This window comes from Bos indicus, chromosome 14 (genome assembly GCF_029378745.1).
Source record: "Bos indicus isolate NIAB-ARS_2022 breed Sahiwal x Tharparkar chromosome 14, NIAB-ARS_B.indTharparkar_mat_pri_1.0, whole genome shotgun sequence".
Lineage (NCBI taxonomy): Eukaryota > Metazoa > Chordata > Mammalia > Artiodactyla > Bovidae > Bos > Bos indicus.
The window spans coordinates 1,874,784-1,893,671 of NC_091773.1; the positions used below are offsets into that span (position 1 = coordinate 1,874,784).

Sequence of the window (18,888 nt, forward strand, 5' to 3'; positions counted from 1 at the left end):
TTCTCCATCTGATTTCCTACGCCTTGCTTCTCCTCTCCTCAGCTTGGCCTGAATGCTGCCTTTTCCTACGAGGCTTCTGTCGGCCAGCCTGTGTGGGGACCCGCTGGGACCTACAGATGGAAGCGGGGAGACAAGAACAGGCTGGCCCTCTGGTCCGTCAGGGTGGGCGCCCTCAGCTAGCAGCACGACCGCAGGTGAGCGGGCTCTGTGGGCCATAGCTGATTCGGCCTGTCCCAGGACTGGAAGGCTGGCTGTACCGGCAGGCGGTGGTGGGGCAGGAGGAGTGGGCTGTCCTGGGCTGTTTGACAGCTAGACCCGGAGCTTCTCAAGACAGAGTCCCTGCTTCATTGTGCTGGGCGGGGGCCGGGGGCAGGGGCACCCCACCACCTGGCCTGTGCTGGGCACTCATTTGACATATATCAACTGAAGGGAGGGAGGGAGACAGCCCCGGATGAGGGGAAAGCCTTTTTCAGAACCAACCTCATTCTGGCCAGGTGGCTCCCTTGCACAGACCTCGCCTCATCCTCCCGGCCCGGGGCTGGGGCTTGGCGCGGTTCCTGTGAGGCCCCAGACACCCATGCCCCAGGGCTCTGCCCCGAGCCCGGCAACCTGGGCTCGGCCTGCTTCTTCCTCGTCCCAAACGCCACCATCCGGGACCCTGTTCCCCATTTATCCAACCCAAGGACAGGGGCTGCGTCTTGCCCAGCTGCTCCCTCCCTCCTTCCCCGCTCCAAAACATGGCGTGGAGTGGGGCTGCGCTCCTCTTCCGGCTTCCTGTTTCTATCCTATTTCTCTCTCTGGCATTTCGGGGCCCCGGCTGTACCAGGACTCAATTAATCTTCATCACTCCCGTATGTGGCAGCTGCTGTTTTACAGGTGGGGAAACAGAGGCCCAGAATGGTTCAGTGACCTGCCCAAGGCAACACAGCTCACCGCGGGGCTCAGAGCAGCGGGTCCCGTGGCACTGGCCCCCATCAGGCTGGCCACAGGAGGAGCAGCCTGGGCCTGGGGCCACCAGCCGTGAGTGCCTTGCTGTCCCCGGTGCCCTGTCCCATGCTCCTTCCCGGCACACACCGAGTGTCCCTGCCAGCCCAGCCTCTCCTCCCAGCCCCACTCCTGCCCTTGGGCGTCTGGAAGGAGAGTCAGGAAGAAAGGGGTGGGAAGGAGGGAGACAGCAGGAGGTGCGTGGGGTGGGGAGGCGCTTCTTCTTGGGGGGCTCTGAGGAGACAGATGCAGGAGCAGCTGGGGTTGGTGCGGGCAGGAGCCAAGCGGGAGGAAGCCTGCTAGGAGCGCAGCCTGAGAGGTGGCAGGGTCCAGGAGCCTGGCGGGGCCCCTGGACACCTCATGTTCTCTGCTGGCCTTGGCCGCATGGATGCTCAGAGGGACCTCAGAGCAGAAGGACTTAAGGGGGCCTGGAAGCTCCTGTCTGGTCTGACCTCGGCCTCGCCTCCCATTGTCTGGCCTCCCCGGTCCAGCTGGCCCTTGGTTGGACCATGTGACCTTCCTCAAACCCAAGCCCCTCCCAGACACCCCCTCCCACCTCCGGACTGGCCTTTGCCCCTCTCTCACTTGCTCTGAGACTTAGGGCTTCCCAGCTCCCCACCTCTGTGCGCCAGCCCCTCCGCTGAGACACCTCTTCTTTGCTCCATGTCTGGCAAACTCCTATCTATGCATCAAGCCCCAGTTCCTATGCCCCTTCCTATGCAAGGCCTGACCTGAGTACCCCAGGCAGAAAGGGACTGTTGCCACTGAACACCTGTCTTTTTGAATGGCTGTCCGTTGGTGAGTCTGTCTCCCTACCAGGCTATGAGCCCCTAGGGGCACAGACTGCCTTGTTGTCTTTCAGTCACTCAGTCATGCCCGACTGTCTGCGACCCCATGGACTGCAGCACGCCAGGCTCCCCTGTCCTTCACTATCTCCCGAAGTCTGCTCATGTCCATTGAGTCAGCGATGCCATCCAGCTCTCGGTCACATCTTTCTCATCCTTTCTTAAGCCAATGAGGGACAGTACATTCCGAGTGCTTGGTTATCATATGCTGAATAAATAAATGAGTCAGATGGAGACAGCCTGTCATGGGGAGGGGGGCGTGGGCTGCACAGGATTCAGAAGAGTCCGTGTTGTTCCATCCTGTCTTCCCACCAAGACAGGCTCTAGCTGAAACTCGAGTTCCGTGCAGCCTCCACCATCCTGCCTGGCCCCGGGCCCCTCCCCACGTGACCATGGGCAGCAGGGAGCCAGGGAATCACGTAGGGCTGCGTGAGCCTTGGGCAGAGCCGGCCCCTCGAGAGGGGCTCCTCATGGACCCCCAGGCGCCCGGCCCCTGTGCTCCACAGCAGTCGTCTCGAGGTCTACCTGCCTGACTCCGGGTTTGCCAGCTCTGGGACTGACAGGTGCACACCCAGGGGTCAGAGCCGGGTCCAGGGAGAGCCGCACAGGGCGGGCGGAAGCCCCCTCTGCCGCTGCACCCTTCAGTCTGCCCTCGCCCCTCCTCTGGCCTGCCGCCACACAGGGAGGGGGGCCCCAGGGGGGAGCTGCTTCCCTGGGACAGTCGAGCCACCCCAGCTTCACTCTCACAGGGGTGCCAGTGCCTCCCGCCTGGGTCACTCACGAGTGTTTGAACTCAGGCAGTCACAGTGGGGCCTGTCCCCTCCTCAGCCTACTTGTCCCACTGCCACCGTGTCCATCCCTGGATTCTGCCAGTACAGCCTGCATACTACCTACCCCCTCCGCCCCGAGCCCCTCCGCCCGAGCCCCGCCGCCCAGCAGTTCTCACTGCCCCCCATCTAGCCCCATCCTCTGCCTCTGCCCTCTGGCCACTCCCATAGCTCCTCTCACACCATTTCCCCAAGAGCACCCAGGGTCCTCCGTCCCTCTGCTGCCTGCCTCTGAAGCCCTCCCAGGCTGCGCCAGCCCCATGGCTTGCCCATACCTCAGGATCCTCCATCCCTGGTCCCCACATCAGAGCACACTGGCAATGCCACAGGTAGTGAGCTCTCCTTTCAGCCCTGGTCACCCTGTAACGTCTGACCCTGATGGTGATGGATCCAGCCCCCTCCACCCCAAGGTCCCTGAGCCTCCATTTCCCGCCCCTCAAGCCTCTGCATCCCAGACCCCTCCCTCCCCCCGGGGACCCCTCTCTATAGGCTGGGTCGGGGGCATGGGGCAGAGCTGCCTGGGGGAGGGCAGGTGTGGCCTTCTTCCCGGCCTGGAGCAGGAGGGGGCCCTTCCGAAGGGATGGCTGGGCAGGGGTCACTTCCTAACTCTCCTCCAGGAAAGGTTGTGTTGCTTCTGTCCCAGTGACCCCTGTGCTCAGCATTAAGGCTGCCCCCCTTGATGGGGAACCCCAGCTCTGATCCGGCCCCTGGGGACCTCGCTTTGTCCTAGAAGGGGCTGTCCCCACCCCCACCTGCCATTGCTCCCAGAGCTTCGAAACAAGCTTCGGTGCCCACGTATCATCCAGGCCCTCAGCTCAGCCCCTCCCCCAGTGGCCTCGTTGCCATGGAAATGGCACCAGCCTCCAGGAGCCCCCAGGATGGAGGTGCTGATTCAGATCTGGGGTCTCTGAGGACCATGTGTCCTCCATGGTCAGTCCCCCAAGTGTGGCCGGGGGCTCAGCGCTACCCCATGGGGCCTGAGGGCTATCAGGGTCCTTACAAGCCCCACTGTGACACATCCCCAGGGCCCGTTCTGGTACTTCGTCCAGTAGCAAATGGTTCTGATGAAAGTCTGAAGGGTTTGCAGGGACAGCAAGACTCCTGTGTGTCCCTTCAGCCCTAGAGCCTGGGCTGGGCTCCGTCAGGGTCATCTGTCCCCCCGAATAAGCACAGAGGTCAGAGGCCTCGCGGGCCCTGGTTGGGAGCAGTGGGCACGAGTGGAGAGAGTGGACAGAGGACATAGCCCACCCCCCAGGCCTGCAGCCTTCCGCTCTCGGGAAGCCGTGTACTGGGGGCTGCTCCTATAGCCCAGCTCTCTGGGTTGGGAGACTGGACCACAGATTGAGGTCTGGGGCCAGCTGCACACAACTCCCTCCTCTCCCTGCAAGCCCTGGGGCCCACCTCTCCAGGGTGCTGTTGGCTGGGGGGCACACGGTAGAAACCCCCCAACTGACCACCCTGTGAGGTTACCCCTGAGTTCCTCAGGGCCCTTGGGGGCGCCTGCAGGACTCCAAGGGCCCGGGTCACTCTTCCCGCTGCTCTTATTCACACCCTGCCTTCCCCAGCCTCGAACTACCTGCAGGCCCGCCCAGCCCAGCGCTCTGCCCGTGGGTGGGTGGGGTGCCTGGCTCTAAGCTTCCCTCAGCCCCAAGAATCAGAGCCACGCTGCAGGGCAGCAATTCCCTCCAAAGCCTCCCAGATGCCCCCTGGAAGCCTGAGACGCCCTCTCTGACTGGGCAGAGGACCCCCGGGGGAGCAAGCCCCTTAGACTGTCACAGCAGACCCTGTTGTGGAGCTGCCCTGTCCTGGGGTGCGAGGCGGGGAGGGGGCTTCCTCCAGTCTTCCAACCTCTGAAGGGGCTGGAGACACCGGCAGGGGGAACAGGCTGCTCCCAGAGGCCCCGGCCATGCCCCGGAGGCGGCAGTTGGTGTGGCCACACCCCCAGCTGCCCTCCTGGTGTGACCGGTGGAGACGCCACTAGTCTTGCAAGGGGGGCTGAGCCAGGCCTGGACGGGTTCCTGCTCTCTTGGGGGCTGAGAACCAAGGCCGAGGGCTGGGGAAGCAAGGGAGGGATGCATGTTCTGGAAGGACCCAGCGAGCCCAAACCCACAGAACGGATGCAGTTGGGCAGCACCCAGTGCCGGCAACAGGGATGGGCCCCCAGTCCTGTCTGCGGCCGTGAGAGAGGGCGCAGGGCTCCAGGAAGAGGAACCCGGGGGTAGCAGGGCCTGTCCTGGGCCGCCACCATCTCCAGGACCTGTCCATGTCTGGATCAGGTCCTTCTGGTCCCCAGAGAAGCAAACTCAGGGCCATAGAAGTCCCCTAACTGCCACGGACAGCGGTTGGAAGACGGAATTCTTAGGTGGGGTGGCTGTTGGGAAAGTAGGAACCGTGGCTTTGGGAGCCCTGGGACAGGACTGGACTCACAGAGGGATCTCTCAGGAGGTACCCACCCCCCACGCCAGCCCTACCCGCCCCCTTTGGGGCTCCCAGCATTGCTGGGTCCCCACCACCTGCTGTCCTTTGGGCTGTTTTGCTCAGAGAGTGACGCCCACCTGCCAGCAGGGGCGATGCCAGAGTGACCCCACATTGGCTGTCCTCGGTGGGCCCTCCAGACCTCTGGATAACCTGGAGGCCCTGTAGGCACTGCTCCTGCCCGGGGCTGCTGGGTCCTGTGGTCATGTGGCCGGGCTCTGCCCCCATCCTGTGAATTCATAAAGTCCTCAAGCCCTTAGAGAACACATTCCCACTGCTCTGCCAGCCACCACCAGGCGCAAGTCTGGACCACGTGCACCCAGGCTGCCCTGCAGGGTCCTGAGCACCGTGGGCACCGCCTCTGTCCCTCAGACGTCCACAGGGTGGGCAGCGAGTTTGTCCCCAGCCAGAACAGCTGATGTACTGCCCTCTCCAACCTCTCCGCCCACACCAGCCCCTTCCCAGCCAGCTCCCATCGAGGCCTGAGACCTGAGTCCTCCATCGTGTTCTCAGGGTGCTCCGCGAGGTCAAGCCTCTGGACCCACAGAGCTGGCCAGAGCCCTCGTGCCAAGTCCCTCCTCCGGTGGTGCTGTCCACTGACTTGTCTTTTTCTTTTATTCTTAAACCTCATGTCACCTTTGATTTTAAATAAGCAATCTTTTTTTTTTTTTTCATAAGGGTAATCATTCTCATTGCAGACAAGTCGGAATTTGCAAAGAGTTCAGGAAAAACACCCAAACCCCAGCACCCAGAGGTAATGGTTAATTTTAAATTAGAATCATACGGCTTTTTCATTGCACGTGGGACCCTGAGCAATTTCCCGCGTCATTAAATCATCTTCAGAAAGATGATTTTTAATCACTGCCTGTTCTTCCTGTGTTTTTGAACATGTGTGGCTATTTTAACTGTGCGAAGATTCCTTGAGTAGAGAATTTGCTATGCATTTCTCATTCATTCCATTGATTAAACTCCCAGAAATGGGATCCTCCGTGTGCTCCTGGGGGTCTTATCAGAGACTCCCCTCTTGGGGGCTGTCATCAACGTTTTAAGTGATCTTTCCATGTGACTATCAGCTTCTGGATGCGATTCCATTGGCTGCCGGGAGCTCATATCTGAGACCAGGGTGGAGTCCTCCCCGCACCTGACCCTGCGTGTCTGGGGAGGCTCTTCCCTTCTAGGAACCTAAAGCTTCAGAGAGGCAGATTGAAGGCAGATCCTAATGGGGGAGAAAGGGAGGCCCAGGCTTGGAGATGGGAGGGCAGGGGGGTGAGGGAGTAGGGAACTCAGGGCAGTGGGCAGGAGTGCCCCAGGCAGCAGCGCCCTTGTGCAAAGGCGGGTGGCAGTGCAGTGGTGGGGCCAGGAACTAAAGGGGAGGCCTTGCGGCCCTCTGGGGGAGGGCGCTGGGGGCCCGCAGTGGACCAGGCGGAAGGAGGGGCGTGATCCTGCCCTCTGGCCAAATTATGCTCTCTGGGGCCGGTTACCCTGGGCCCTCCAGCTTTACCTCCTTGGGTGCATGTCCCATTTGCTGACTTTGGTCTGGTCTTACCTCCCCAGGAGGCCTCCAGACTCTCTCCCGCTGTCACTTCCAACAGCCTGGTCCCAGGACCACCCCAGGTGTGGAAGGGACCACAGTGACCTTTCCATCCTCTGTGAAAGTGGTTTGGGGGACCAGCTTGCAGATGAGAGGTTCAACCATCAGGAGAAAACTGTCTCCTCTAAACAGAGCAATAGCCCCCCCAACCCAGCCAAAGCCAGTGGCCGGTGTGCTGGTCAGGAGGGTCTTTGTGCAGCAAGCGTTTCTGCAGGGGGAGGGGGGCTGAGGGGGACCACTGAGGGTGGAAGGAGGGCAGTGGCTGCTGGGCCACCGGGGGGAGCCCTGAGGCGCAGGGGAGCGGAGACAGGGCCTGGCCGGGGGGGGGGGGGGGCCCGGGGAGTGACCCGTGATGGGGGGAGCCCTGAGGCGCAGGGGAGCGGGGACAGGGCCTGGCCTGTGGGGGCCCGGGGGAGTGACCCGTGAGGGGATGCGGCCAGGAGGGTCGGGACTGGAAGGGCTGGTCAGGTGTGGTTCAGGGCGGGGGGCTGGGGTGGAGGGTGGGCTGGAGCGGGGAGAAGTGGGAGGCGGAGGAGACCCTGAGGCTGGCAGGAGGAGGTCCTGAGCTGCAGGCCGGGTGCGGCAAACTGCAGGCCCTGAGAATCGGGATGGCCCGCGCCCATTCTGGGGGCTGGGTTGGGGGTTGTGCGGCTGGATGCCAAGCGTTCTGCTGCGAGTCCAGTTGCAGCACCCGCCTTTGTGATCAGGGAGGGGGCTGGGTTGTGGACTGTGGGAAAACACTGAGCCTCCCCCACACTCGCCCCTGCTGCAGGGACCGAGCTGGTGGGAGGCTGGGGAGATGCAGTGACAGGAGAGGGGCCGGGGGGCCAGAGCTGGAGGTCAGGCCACAAATAGTGGAGGGGCATCAGGGCGTGCGTGAGGGCTGGGCGCCTGGGGACAGAGGAGCCAGGGACAGTTTCTAGGAGTACTTAGGAAAGAGGCTGGAGGTGAAGGGAGCAGTAGCCCCGTCTCGGTGCTGGTCACCGAGGTCCCGCCTCCCAGGGAGGGGCTGCACAGTCCGAGAAGGAACACCTGCCCACTCTGCAGCCGCTGCCTGGGTCCAGGCCAGTGGAGGCCCAGTGGGGCCTCCAGGAGGCCACGAGCCAAGGTGGCAGCCTGTGGTAAGAGATGGAGGCTCGTCAGAAACGCAGATTCTGCTGTCCCAGTGCCTACAGGCCCCTGCCGCTCCGCATGCTGGACGCCACTGAAAGTACAGGCGGGGATGGAGTCCCCAGGGCACCCCATGGCTGCCCCAGGGTCGCCACTGCCTCCCAGAGCGTGTGGCCTGCCCACCTAGGCCCAGATAAGGGGGTCACAGTCTGGCAGTGACCGGGCTGGGCGCATTGTACCCCAGGAAAGTCCCGCTGAGCTCCTGCAGCCTGTCCTCATGGCCCCGCACTCCTGGCTGCCCCTGTGGGGGCCACACCTGTGCTGTGCATGTAAGGATGGTGGGCAGGTGGTCCCTGCCATATGGACTCTGTATTTGAATCACAGAGCCCCTGGGGTGGGGAGCCTGGTGGGTAGGCTGGGGCCCAGGGGCCCTGGTAGTGTCGGGGGACCTCAAATGTTGGCCCAAGTTAGGAACCAGCCCCTCCTCTTCCCCAGGTCCCGTGGAGGCCTCGGAGCTGCTGACGGGGCGTGGGGGGCCTGGCCTGGTCTGGAGTAGCTGACAGAGGAGGGGCTGGCCACCCTGGCCCTGCTCCTGCAGGTGTGAGAGAGGCTGCCCTCTGCCCTCCCAGGACCCGTCCTCCCGGAGTGCCACGCGCCATGGTAGCCGCACCCAGCGACGGCTTCCACCGCCCCTCCTGGAGGTCCAACCGCCTCTCGCCTGAGGCGCAAGAGCTGGACGTAGGTGAGCAGGGCTGAGCGGGACCTCGGGAGGCCTGCTGAGCTGTCCCTCCTGGGCCTTGGTTCCCGTCACCATGGCCAAGTGTCAGCCCCACACACACCCTCCCTTCTGGGGTTCCCTCCTGACACTGTGTGGGTGAGCAGCAGACAGAAACTTCTGGAAGGGCTTCGGCAGTCTACCAGGGGCTGGAGCTGGCCCGCGGAGCCTCACCCAGCACCTTGCTGTCCCCGTCCCCCGAGGCCGCCCGGGCTCTGTGCTGCCTTCCTGGGGTCCTGGCGTCTCGCACCTTCGAGGGAGGCAGAGGGTGGAGTCAGCCCTCGCCGTTGCCAGTCAGGGTCTGGGGACGCAGTGCTGGCCTGAGAACCAAATGAACACAGTCGTTTTGTGTTAGTTTGGGGTTCCGGTGCCTGGCGGGCACAGATCCTCAGCAAGCGTTCAGTGAGCGAGTCAGCGAGTGAGCTGGTGGGCAGGCAGGCAGCTTCCCCTTGCTGGTCAGAGCCAGCAGTGCACCCCCTGCCCCATGACAGGCACACTCACTGAGACGGGCCCTGGCTGTGGGCCGCAGCAGGGGGCTTCTCAGAGCAGGCTGGGGAAGGTGGGGGCCTGCAGAAGGCAGGGGACGTGGGCACCGCGGGGCCCACGCTACGCATGACCACCTGACCCGAGCACCCGACCTGTTTCATTCCCCACGAACACTGGCTTCGCAGCCTTCTGGTTTTTTCTGCTGGAAGAAGTATTGATTATCTGTGAAAGTGTGGGCCATTTGGAAACCAGTCCTCACCGCTATCACAAAGCCTTCTTCTGCTCATGAGAGAGGACTCCTGTCTCTGAGTGGTCTTACATGCTTTTTATTTGCACTTGAGAAGAGTTGCTTGATCACCTTTCTAAGAGGACAAATTGCCGCCTCCCCCACCCCTGCAGCACGAGGGCGTCTCTCTCCACACTCTGGTTGTCTTTGTCTAGAGAAAGACCCTCTTCCCTGGTTTTGGTCTGCAGTCCTTTCATCACTGGTGGGGGCGGGGGCTGCCTTGTGCTTCATTTATTGGCCAGAAGGCTTTCTTCCGGAAGCCCTGGCTCCATCCCCTTTGTCTGTATTCCAAACAATGGTGCAAATCCTTACCGACTGACTGACAGGTGTATGGAGAGTAACCTTGGTTACAGAGGTCACGAGTGTGTGTTCCGGGTTTACTGGTGGGTTGTGATGCTGCCCGGGGCCTGAGTCCATGTTGCTGACTCTGAAAGCCCCCTCTGTGGCTTCTGCCTTCGAGCTGTGTGTAGAAAGCCTTCTCCCATCCCAGGATTCAGAGGCCCCAACCCCTGTTTCCGCTGTGTGTTGACGGTTGTAGTTTGGAGACGCAGCTATCGGGATGCGCCGCCCTTTCCTCGGGCGGGTGCAAGGAGCAGGGTCAGGGTCCAAGTTAGGTTTCGGCCCCGCGTGGTTGGCGCTCGTCGCCCCCACGTCCCCTGTCGGGGGCTGCACTGTGGGCCCCTCTCCGGGCCCGGGCCCTGGTTCTTCCCCCGCCTCCAGGTGGAGTCAGCCCGCGGGAGGCGTCTGCCCTCGGTGGGGTCTTCAGAGCCTCCTGGCTGTGTTCCCGCATCTGTCCCGAGGGTGCCTTGTGCACCAGGCGGTTGCGCTGCGGTGACTGCGGGACCCAGACGGGGCAGGAGCCCTGAGGCCTGCGCTCCTCGGCGTCTGCACCACTGCCTCTCTGCGTCTCCGTGCTCTGCAGACCACTCAGGCAGGGTGGTGGCGGAGAAGCCCCTGCGCCGCAGCCCACCGTGGGAGGAGGCCATCGTCAGCAAGATCAGGACCATGTCAGTCTCGGAGAGGTGCCTCATGCTGGAGTCCATCCTCTGTTGCCTCCAGCAGCACAGCCAGGTGGGCGCTGAGCTCCACCCTCTGCCCGGGGTGGGGGGCTCCCTCTCCACCCTCTGCCCCGGGGTGGGGGGCTCCCTCTCCACCCTCTGCCCCAGGGTGGGGGGCTCCCTCTCCACCCTCTGCCCTGGGGCCTTCCTCTCTACCCTCTGCCTGGGGTGGGGGGCTCCCTCTCCACCTTCTGCCCTGGGGGGGCTCCTTCTCCACCCTCTGCCCTGGGGGGGGTGCTCCCTCTATACCCTCTGCCGCAGGAGGCTGCCCCTCCCGACTCTGCCCCGGGGCCTCAGAGCCCACTCTACCTGCTCCAGTCTTGATATCCCTGACACCCGGGGCATGTTCAGGGGAAGGTTCCCAGAGGCAGGAGGGAGTCGTGACGGGCACATGTGAGGGCAGGTGGGTGCCTGTCAGCTGGCCGAGCGCCTGGACCCCTCAGGGAACCAGATCCATTCGCTGCTGCCCCTTGGGGGCTCCCAAGGACTGGGCGGCGCTGATGCCCCTCTGCAGGACACAGGAGACACCATGCTCAGGCCTCCCACAAGGGTCTCAGGCTGACCTGGGGTGCGGAGCCAGGTCTTCCCTGACGCCCCCCTGCTCCAGCCCTCTGTCCAGTGTGAAGGCCTGGAGGTCGGGTCACGGCAGGGCAAGTGTGCTTACATGGGGGCCGCGGCGGGCGCCAGCACAGCTCAGCCTCGCCCCCTGGCTGGCGGCTGACCCACTCCCAGGAGCCTGGCTTGAGAGTGGGTAGAGCGTCCAGCCAGGGGAGCAGCCCTGTGCAGAGGCCCTGACACCTGGAGACAGCAGCACGGGCTGGGGACACTCTCTGGAGACAGCACGAGGCCAGCCCTGCTCACTCGCGGGCGATACCACAAGGCCAGCCTAGCTCACCCGCCATGATAAGGGTTTAGCCTCTGTCCTATGGGTAGCAGGCCACCAGGGCCCACGCAAGGGTGGGTGTGCTTGGAATGAGTCCCTTGGAGGGTTCTTGGAGGGGTAGCAGCCCCCACCCCCTCCTTACCCTTTCTGGGATGGGTTGTGTGTTCTCTGCCCACACACGGGGTCACTGCAGTCCCTGAAGACTCCCGGTGGACTTGGCCTCCAGCTCCCGGTGGCAGGCCTGCTGGGCCCGTCTGTCCTGTGCACTCTGGTCTCTGGGGGGCTGGGGGCTGGGGTGGCAAGCACTGTGTTCTGCCTGCAGCTTGTGCAGAAGGTGAAGGTGTCAGATGCCAGTATCCAGGAGGTCCTGGAGCCCTTGAACCTGGACTTCAGTTCTCCTCTGGAGAAGGTCGGTGCTACGGTCACCCCCAGGCCCACCCCTCCCCAAAGGCCGACCCAGCCCAGAAAGTACTGGAAAGGCTCACACCTTGGCTGCTCCAGGACCCGACCCCAGGGCAGGAGAAGCGGCCAGGCCTCAGGGACGTGGGCCTCGGGGCACTGGTGCCCCTGTGCGTGCACCACTGCGCGGCCCGTCCGGGCCTGGGCCTGCCTTGCCTGCCCCTCGCAGGCCCTGCGCCCTTGCAGCACGGCGATGCTGGTCCCATCACGTCATGCTGCCCAGTGCTGCACGGGCTTCTAGAAGATTCTGAGTGCAGCCTCCACCCCACCTGAGGGGCAGTGGGGGGCGGAGGGGCCTGGATCTGCCAGGGGTCCCTGAGATGAGCGGGCCGGGAGGCTTAGCACGGAGCTCGGAGCGGGCGCCCGCCAGCCCCACACAGAAGGTGCTCTCTCCCCCTGCCCTAGTCCTTTCTCTTCCACTTGTACGGCGTGATCCTCAGGGAGAGTGCTGACGCCAACATGGTGAGGAAGCACGTGGTCCAGCTCCTCGAGCTGTCCCACCAGTCATCCAGCGACCGGGAGGTGGGTCGGAGGCCCCAGGCACCTCAGCCCCTCGGGTTCCCTCAGGCCCGTGGCCCGGGCCACCCTCCCGCTCACCCGGCTGCTTTGTGACCAAGGTCCACGCCACCCTCCCCATGGGGACTCTGTGACTCTAACAGCACCCCAGCCCTTTTGCAATAAACACAGGGGCCACCGATGCAGGCGCTGACTGTAAGAGTGGGGACTGCCCAGGGCATGTCCAGGCTCCATCCTGGCTGTCAGCCCCCGGGGTGCAGGTTATCTCGGGCAGGTGCAGCAGCCCTGCCAGCCACTCAGCAGGCACGGGCTGCATCCTTGGGAGGGGCGGGTGGTCTGCAGGGCGCTGCCCTCGGGGACGGGCTCCTGAAGGGGTCCTCTGGCCCCCAGGGCATCTCGCTGGCCATCGGCATAACGTCCAGCTCTCACCTGGAGCAGGTGTGGGGCAGGCTGGAGCACCTGGGCCGCACCAGGTTCCTGAGGTCTGCCCCCCTGCCCCTGGAAAGCCAGGTAGGAACAGTGGTGCGGGGATGGGGGGGGTGGGGGCCTGGAGCGTGTCCCTGGTCACTGGTGCTGTCTGAGCCTCAGTTTGCTCATGGAACCTGGGGAGGCGAGTGGTCCCACCCAGCCACCTCCCTGAAGGGCTGGAGCGGGGGATTCACGCCTTCCTGTCCTGGCTGGCCAGGCCGATGTGAGCCTTGCCCCGGGGGCCCCACACAGGGGTCTCCAGAGCCTGGGTCAGGCTAAAGGTCAGGGGCTGAGGGGCCTGCTCTGACCTCAGGCAGCGTGTACGGCCCTGGCCACGTCCTCACTAGGGTGCCAGGCCTGGGGGCCACGCTGAGTGGCTCCACTTTACCTGCCCACCCTGCACGGGCGCCTCTGCTCAGAGAAGACGGGCTGCTCTAAGGGGCCGGGGTCCTGGCAGGGTGGGTCGGGGGAGCAGAGGGCTTGGCGGGCCCTTCTCCCTGCCCGTGGCTCCGCTTCTGACCGTGCTTCCGGCCGCGGCAGCTGGAGCCAGACCTGCACTGGAGGTGGGTGAGCAGCACTGCCCTGCTGTGCTATGGGCAGATGGCCATGCACGCCGGGAAGCAGGTCCTGCCCTGGGTGGACAACATTGCCTCCAGGATGGTGTACTACTTCACCTGCAGCAGCCACGTGAGCCCTGCCGGGCTTTGGGCGGTGGGGGGTGTGAGCGTGTGTGCGCGTGCATGCATTGTGTGTGCGTGTGCATGAGAGCGAGCAAGCCAACCCTTCCAACGTCCAGTCCTCGTGTCCACTGCCTTGCCCATCGATGGTTGTACTAATGGCGCCTGGAAAGTAGTGCCTGGTGAGGAGTCGGTTCTGAAAACTGGGAGCAGGGGCTGAGCGTGAGGCGTGCTGGCGGGGGCTTCCGTCTCCAGGGCTTTGGGTCCTGTCCTCATCAGCAGCTGACCTCTGACCCCGGCCCACTCTGAACCCTGACCCTGGTTGCACACTGAGTGCTGACCTCGACCTCAGCACGACTTTTAGACCCTCACTTCTTTTTCTCAAAAATGTCACTGCGTGAGAGCAAGGATGGGTCAGTGCAGACTTCCCACGGAGGGCTCCAGGCCTTTTAAGCCAGGCGGTGTGTGCGCGAGTGTGTTCTGTGTGTGTTGTACGTGAGGTGTGCCTGTGGGCTGTGTGCTGTGCGTGCCACATGCACAGTTTGTGTTCATGTAGGTGCACTAGGGCTTGCTGTGTGTTACATGTTTTGCAAGCTGTCCACGTTGCATGTGTCATGTATGCACGTGGGCACTTTCTGTACATGTGTGCGTTTTGTGCGCATGAGGCTGTGCTGTGTATATGTGTGGACGTGCGTGGAAGTGGATATGCTGTGTGTGTAGTGTGTGTGTTGTGTGTGTAGATGTGCTAAGAGCTACGTTGTGTATGCTACATGCATTGCTGTATGTGCCTCACACATGTGGTGTGTGTGCTGAGGGTGTGTCCTCTGTACCGTGTCTATGTAGCGGTGCTGCGTGTGCGCTGTGTGCACTGTTCATTGTGGGGTGCTGCCTGTACCCGGGCCAGGCAGGGTGAGTGACAGCTCGCCCTGGGCCCTGGCGGGGCTCCGGTCTGTCTGTCTGGGCAGGACAGCACCCTGAAGGCGAGCTTCCTCTCGGCCTCCATCATGCTGGTGAAGGCTCTCAGTCGGGAGAGCAGTGCCCGGAGCTACAAGTTCACGCAGACCCCGGAGCTGATCCAGTGTCTCCTGGTCAGTGACCCCGGGGGCCTGTGCAGCGGGGGAAGGCCGGGCAGGCAGGTGGGCGCCTCCCCCATGCTGGCTCCCTCCCGCCCCCCAGTGCATCCTGGAGAAGGAGCCCAACTTTCTGGCCAACCTCTTCCGGCAGAAGATCATATTGGTCATCATGGAGCTGAGGTAATGTCTCTCGGGTCCAGGAGCGAGCACAGCCAGGCCTCTGAGTTCAGGTGGGGGTCAGTGTGCAAGGAGACAAGAAAGATGTGAGTGAGGGCTAGAGTGGTGGGCCTGGCACCAGGGGCTGAGCGGAGCCCAGGAGCCACAGGGTCAGGGACAGGTTTCCCTTGCTTCTCATCAAGGTCAAGGTTGATAACGGTGGCACATACTGAGCCCTGACTCTGCTCAATGCTGAGCCCTGACCCTGGTCACACATGTTACATGTTTAGCCCTGACCTTATCATATACTGCGCCCTGACCTGGTCACACTGACCTCTGGTCACACTCTCAGTCCTGACCCTGGTCACACTCTGAACCCCACCCTTCTCACAAATTGACCCAGATCCTATTCACAGTGTTGATACTGACCCCAGAATCATCCCTCAGTTTTCTTACAATAAACATCACTGAGCTCAAGAGAAGTGAATGAATGAGTTGGGATGGCCCTTCCAGTCAGATTGAACTTCGTGTTCCCCTCGGCACCCCACCCCCACCCTCACCGAGCCAGAGTCCCTTCCCTCACTTTGGATGGTGTCAGCCTCTGCCGGCCATCTCTTCCAGCCACTTACGGCCCCGACTCAAACCCACGGTCAAGTCCAGAATCTTGCAGACCTGCCTGCAGAGCTTGTACAACCTCCCACCCGTGGAGATGCTGAAGACCAGCTTGCCGCCGCTGGAGCTGGCCCCGGACGTTGTGGTGACCGCCCCGCTCCTGGGGTGGTGGTTCCGGGTGCTGGGCCACATGGGCGAGTGCGGGGAACAGAGCAGAGAGCCCCAGGCTCACTTGCTTTTCAGCCCAGCTTCACGCAGACTTGCTTTGACCTTGGAAAAACCCTGGATCTTTGGGCTCAGCCCCCTCAAATGGGGCTTTGTTCTCCATGCCAATAGTGTTCCATGAGAATCAGAGGGTGCTGGGGTGAACGCACAGCCGGAGATGAGCGGCCAGGCGTCCCTCACCCCAGGCCCCGGGTCTGGCTCGGCATGGTCTGCTCCCAAGGTCCCGCCCCTGCGTGAAACACATGCTCATCACTCCACACACCTCACTCAGGCTCACCTGCATCCTTGGGCACACCTGTCACAAGCCCTGCCTGGAGCCGCTGCCAGCACGGGCACCTCCTTTTAAATTTCAAATTAGTGTCCTTGCTAGTTTTTTTCAAGGGGATTGTAGGTGCACAGAATCAGATGATCATAATCCTTGGTTGTGACAGACTCCTGATGTCAGTCCATGTTATTAGGTTTAGTTATTTACAGTAACAAAACATGTTACCCCAAACCAAAGCTAGTACCTTGACGATAACCTATAAGTAACCGTATATTCCCGCATCTCATCTCCTGCCTCCTACAGCAACAGTTTTAAAAAGTTGAAGTCTAGTTGATTGACACTACTGTGTTAATTTCAGGTGTACAGCAAAGTGATAGTTTTATATGTGTGTGTGTGTGTGTGTGTGTACGTGTATATATACACATACATGTGTGTTCTATATTATATACACACATGTAGGTACACGTGTACATATATGCACATATACACACATGCATATAATATGTGCATGTTATATGTATACACACACACACATACACACAGATTATTTTCCATTGTAGGCTATTACAAGATATTGAATATAGTTCCCTGTTCAATAAGTAACTCTTTGTTGCTTATCTACTTTACATATAGTAGTTTGTGTCCGTTAATCCCATACTCCTAATTTGTCTCTCTCCCCTCCCTTCCCCATTTGGAAACCATAAGTTTGTTTCCTGTAGATTCCGTAGGGTTTGATGCATGGCTTCTGCGAATAAAGGCAGTTGTCTTCCTCTCCAATCTCGATGCCTTTTCTGCCTCATTCTCTACTTGCGGCACACCCTAGGACCTCGAGACGGTGCTGGCCAGCCGTGACGAGGGCAGACGCCCCGTCTTGCCCCTGATCTGAGGGGGACACTCCTGTGTTTACATTCAGGCATGCTGCTAGCTCCTTGTCAGGACGAAAGCTTCCCTTCCCTTCCGAGTTCACTGCGAGTGTTTATGAGGATGGAGGTTGGGCTTTGTCAGATGCTTTTGCTACGTCTACTGTGATGATCGATTTTGATATATTTTCATTTTCACTTAGTTCAAATACTTCCTAATTTCAGTTTAGATTTTTTTAAAAATTTGGTCTATGACTTATTCAGAAGTATGTTAAAGGTTCTAGTTTAATCTTTTTTTTTTTTTCTCAAAGAAAACACTTTACAGAAGTGTGACTCCTTTAAAATGTATTGGCCCAGATCACAGGCTATGTCGGTGAACATGCAGGGCGCACGAATGGGCCGCGCATCCCGCCGTCCCTGGGGTTGCCCACAAATGCCAGCTAGGTGAAGGGAGGGGGTCGCGCTGCTTAAATCTCCTGTGCGCTCGCCAAACTTTGTCTTCTATCAGTGACTGAAAGGGGTGTGGACATCCCGCTACAGCTGTGGGCTGTCTCTGTCCTGCAGCCGCATTAAGTTTGCTTTGTTTATTTTGAAACTCAGTTCACTTTGAAGCTTCGTTCCACACACACTTTGGACACGTGTCCTCCCGGGGCGCAGATGCCGGCGCCCTCACGGAACAGCCATCCTTACTGCAGGCCTTACTCTGCTCTGGAGTCAACCGTCTGATGCTAGTGTAGCCTGGATGTGTCAGCATCACAGGACTTGTTCCTGTTAACTTATTCGTGTCGTAATTTAAGGTGTCTTTTTTTTTTTTTCCTATAGGAAGCATGCAGTTGGGTCTTGCTTTTCTATCCAATCTGGCAACCTTTGCCTTTAACAAGGGATGGTCATGTTAAACTAACTACACATCAAGATAGTTGGGTTTCTGTGACCATCTGACTGCTGGTTCCAATTTGTCCTGTATCTTTTGTTACTCTTTTTCTGTTAAGTTTCCATTTTATCTGTGTTTTTGGCTTATTTGGAACAGCTCTTTGTTATCTTACTAGTTATTTCAGGGCTTTCAGCAGACATCTTTAGTCTATTGCTGTGCACTTCAAGTGATGTTACCCCACTTCACACGTGGGGGCTCCCAACAATCCCTGTGCTCCAGTGTCATATGTTCGTTTCCACACATGTTACCAAAGCATTGGTATTCTTTTTGCTTTAAACAGCCAGTTATCTTTTGGGCTTCCCTGTGTCTCAGAAGTTAAAGCGTCTGCCTGCAATGTGGGAGACCTGGGTTCGATCCCTGGGTCAGGAAGATCCCCTGCAGAAGGAAACGGCAACCCACTCCAGTTATCTTTTAGCAAGATTTAAATAATGAGAAATGTGTCTCATATTTGCCAACACAGTTCCGTTTCGGGAGGCCTTTATTCCTTTTTGTAGATTCAGATATTACATTTCCATCCTGCATGAAAGTCCTTTCATCCAGAGACTGGCCTTTCAAAGATCTGACAGTTCCAGCACCTTGGCTGTCCTCTATCTGAAAAGGCCTTTATTTAGCTTTGGTTAATGAAGTGCGTTTTCACTGGGTATACAATTCTAAATGGACAGGTCCCTCTTTTGTCTTAGTGCTTCACACACTTGACCACTGTCTTATCACGTAGTTTTATCCCCCAAAATCTGCTGCCATCCTTAACTTTGTTCCTCCAATAACAGGTCTTTTTTCCTTTGACTGTTCAATTGCTTTTTATTTTTTTGGCACTTCCTCCTTAAGACCGCTTTTAAGCAATTCTGTATGGTAGAGCTTTTGTAATTTTCTTCCTGTTCCTTGTTTGGGAGTTTGTTGAACTTGCTGGGAGTTTGTTGAACATCTGGAACTGTGGACTTATCCTTTTCTCCAAATATGGAGGAGTCTTGGCCGTTATTTCCTCACACGCTCTCTTCATACACCCCACCCCATGTCTCGGATGCGTCCCCAGTGCACGCATGTTAGACTGCTGGAAGTCGCCCTGCAGGTCACTGATATTCTGCTTACTTTCTTCTTTCTGCCACTTTGGAACTAGGAATATATTTTTGTCTGGGTCCTATGTTTCAAATTTCACTAATCTTTTTTCTTTGACATCTGAATTTCATCCCATGGTATGTTTTTTTATCTCATACATTTTGGTTTTCATCTTTAAAAGTTCTATTTGGATCATTTTTTCATATCTTCCTTGTCTTTATCTTACAAATTCAAACTTTCCTCTAGTTTATTAACATGTGGAATACAGTTATA

At 59.6% G+C, this 18,888-nt stretch overlaps 1 protein-coding gene across 15 annotated transcripts in view; it reads left to right on the forward strand.

Annotated features, from left to right (window-relative positions):
• The first annotated feature begins 4,532 nt into the window (after window positions 1–4,532).
• The window catches only part of LOC139186851 (maestro heat-like repeat family member 5), a 28,650-nt gene continuing 14,294 nt past the window's right edge, over window positions 4,533–18,888 (forward strand). For 4 of the 15 annotated variants that reach the window (XM_070802319.1, XM_070802325.1, XM_070802324.1 and 1 more), the window contains exons 1-11: window positions 4,534–5,101; window positions 5,830–5,885; window positions 8,462–8,574; window positions 10,302–10,450; window positions 11,643–11,729; window positions 12,185–12,301; window positions 12,686–12,805; window positions 13,304–13,450; window positions 14,406–14,528; window positions 14,617–14,693; window positions 15,291–15,426. In XM_070802319.1, coding sequence (XP_070658420.1) covers window positions 4,733–5,101; window positions 5,830–5,885; window positions 8,462–8,574; window positions 10,302–10,450; window positions 11,643–11,729; window positions 12,185–12,301; window positions 12,686–12,805; window positions 13,304–13,450; window positions 14,406–14,528; window positions 14,617–14,693; window positions 15,291–15,426 — 1,494 coding nt within the window. In that variant the 5' untranslated portion in view covers window positions 4,534–4,732. The other 11 variants (XM_070802320.1, XM_070802322.1, XM_070802321.1 and 8 more) reach the window with 11 other exon arrangements.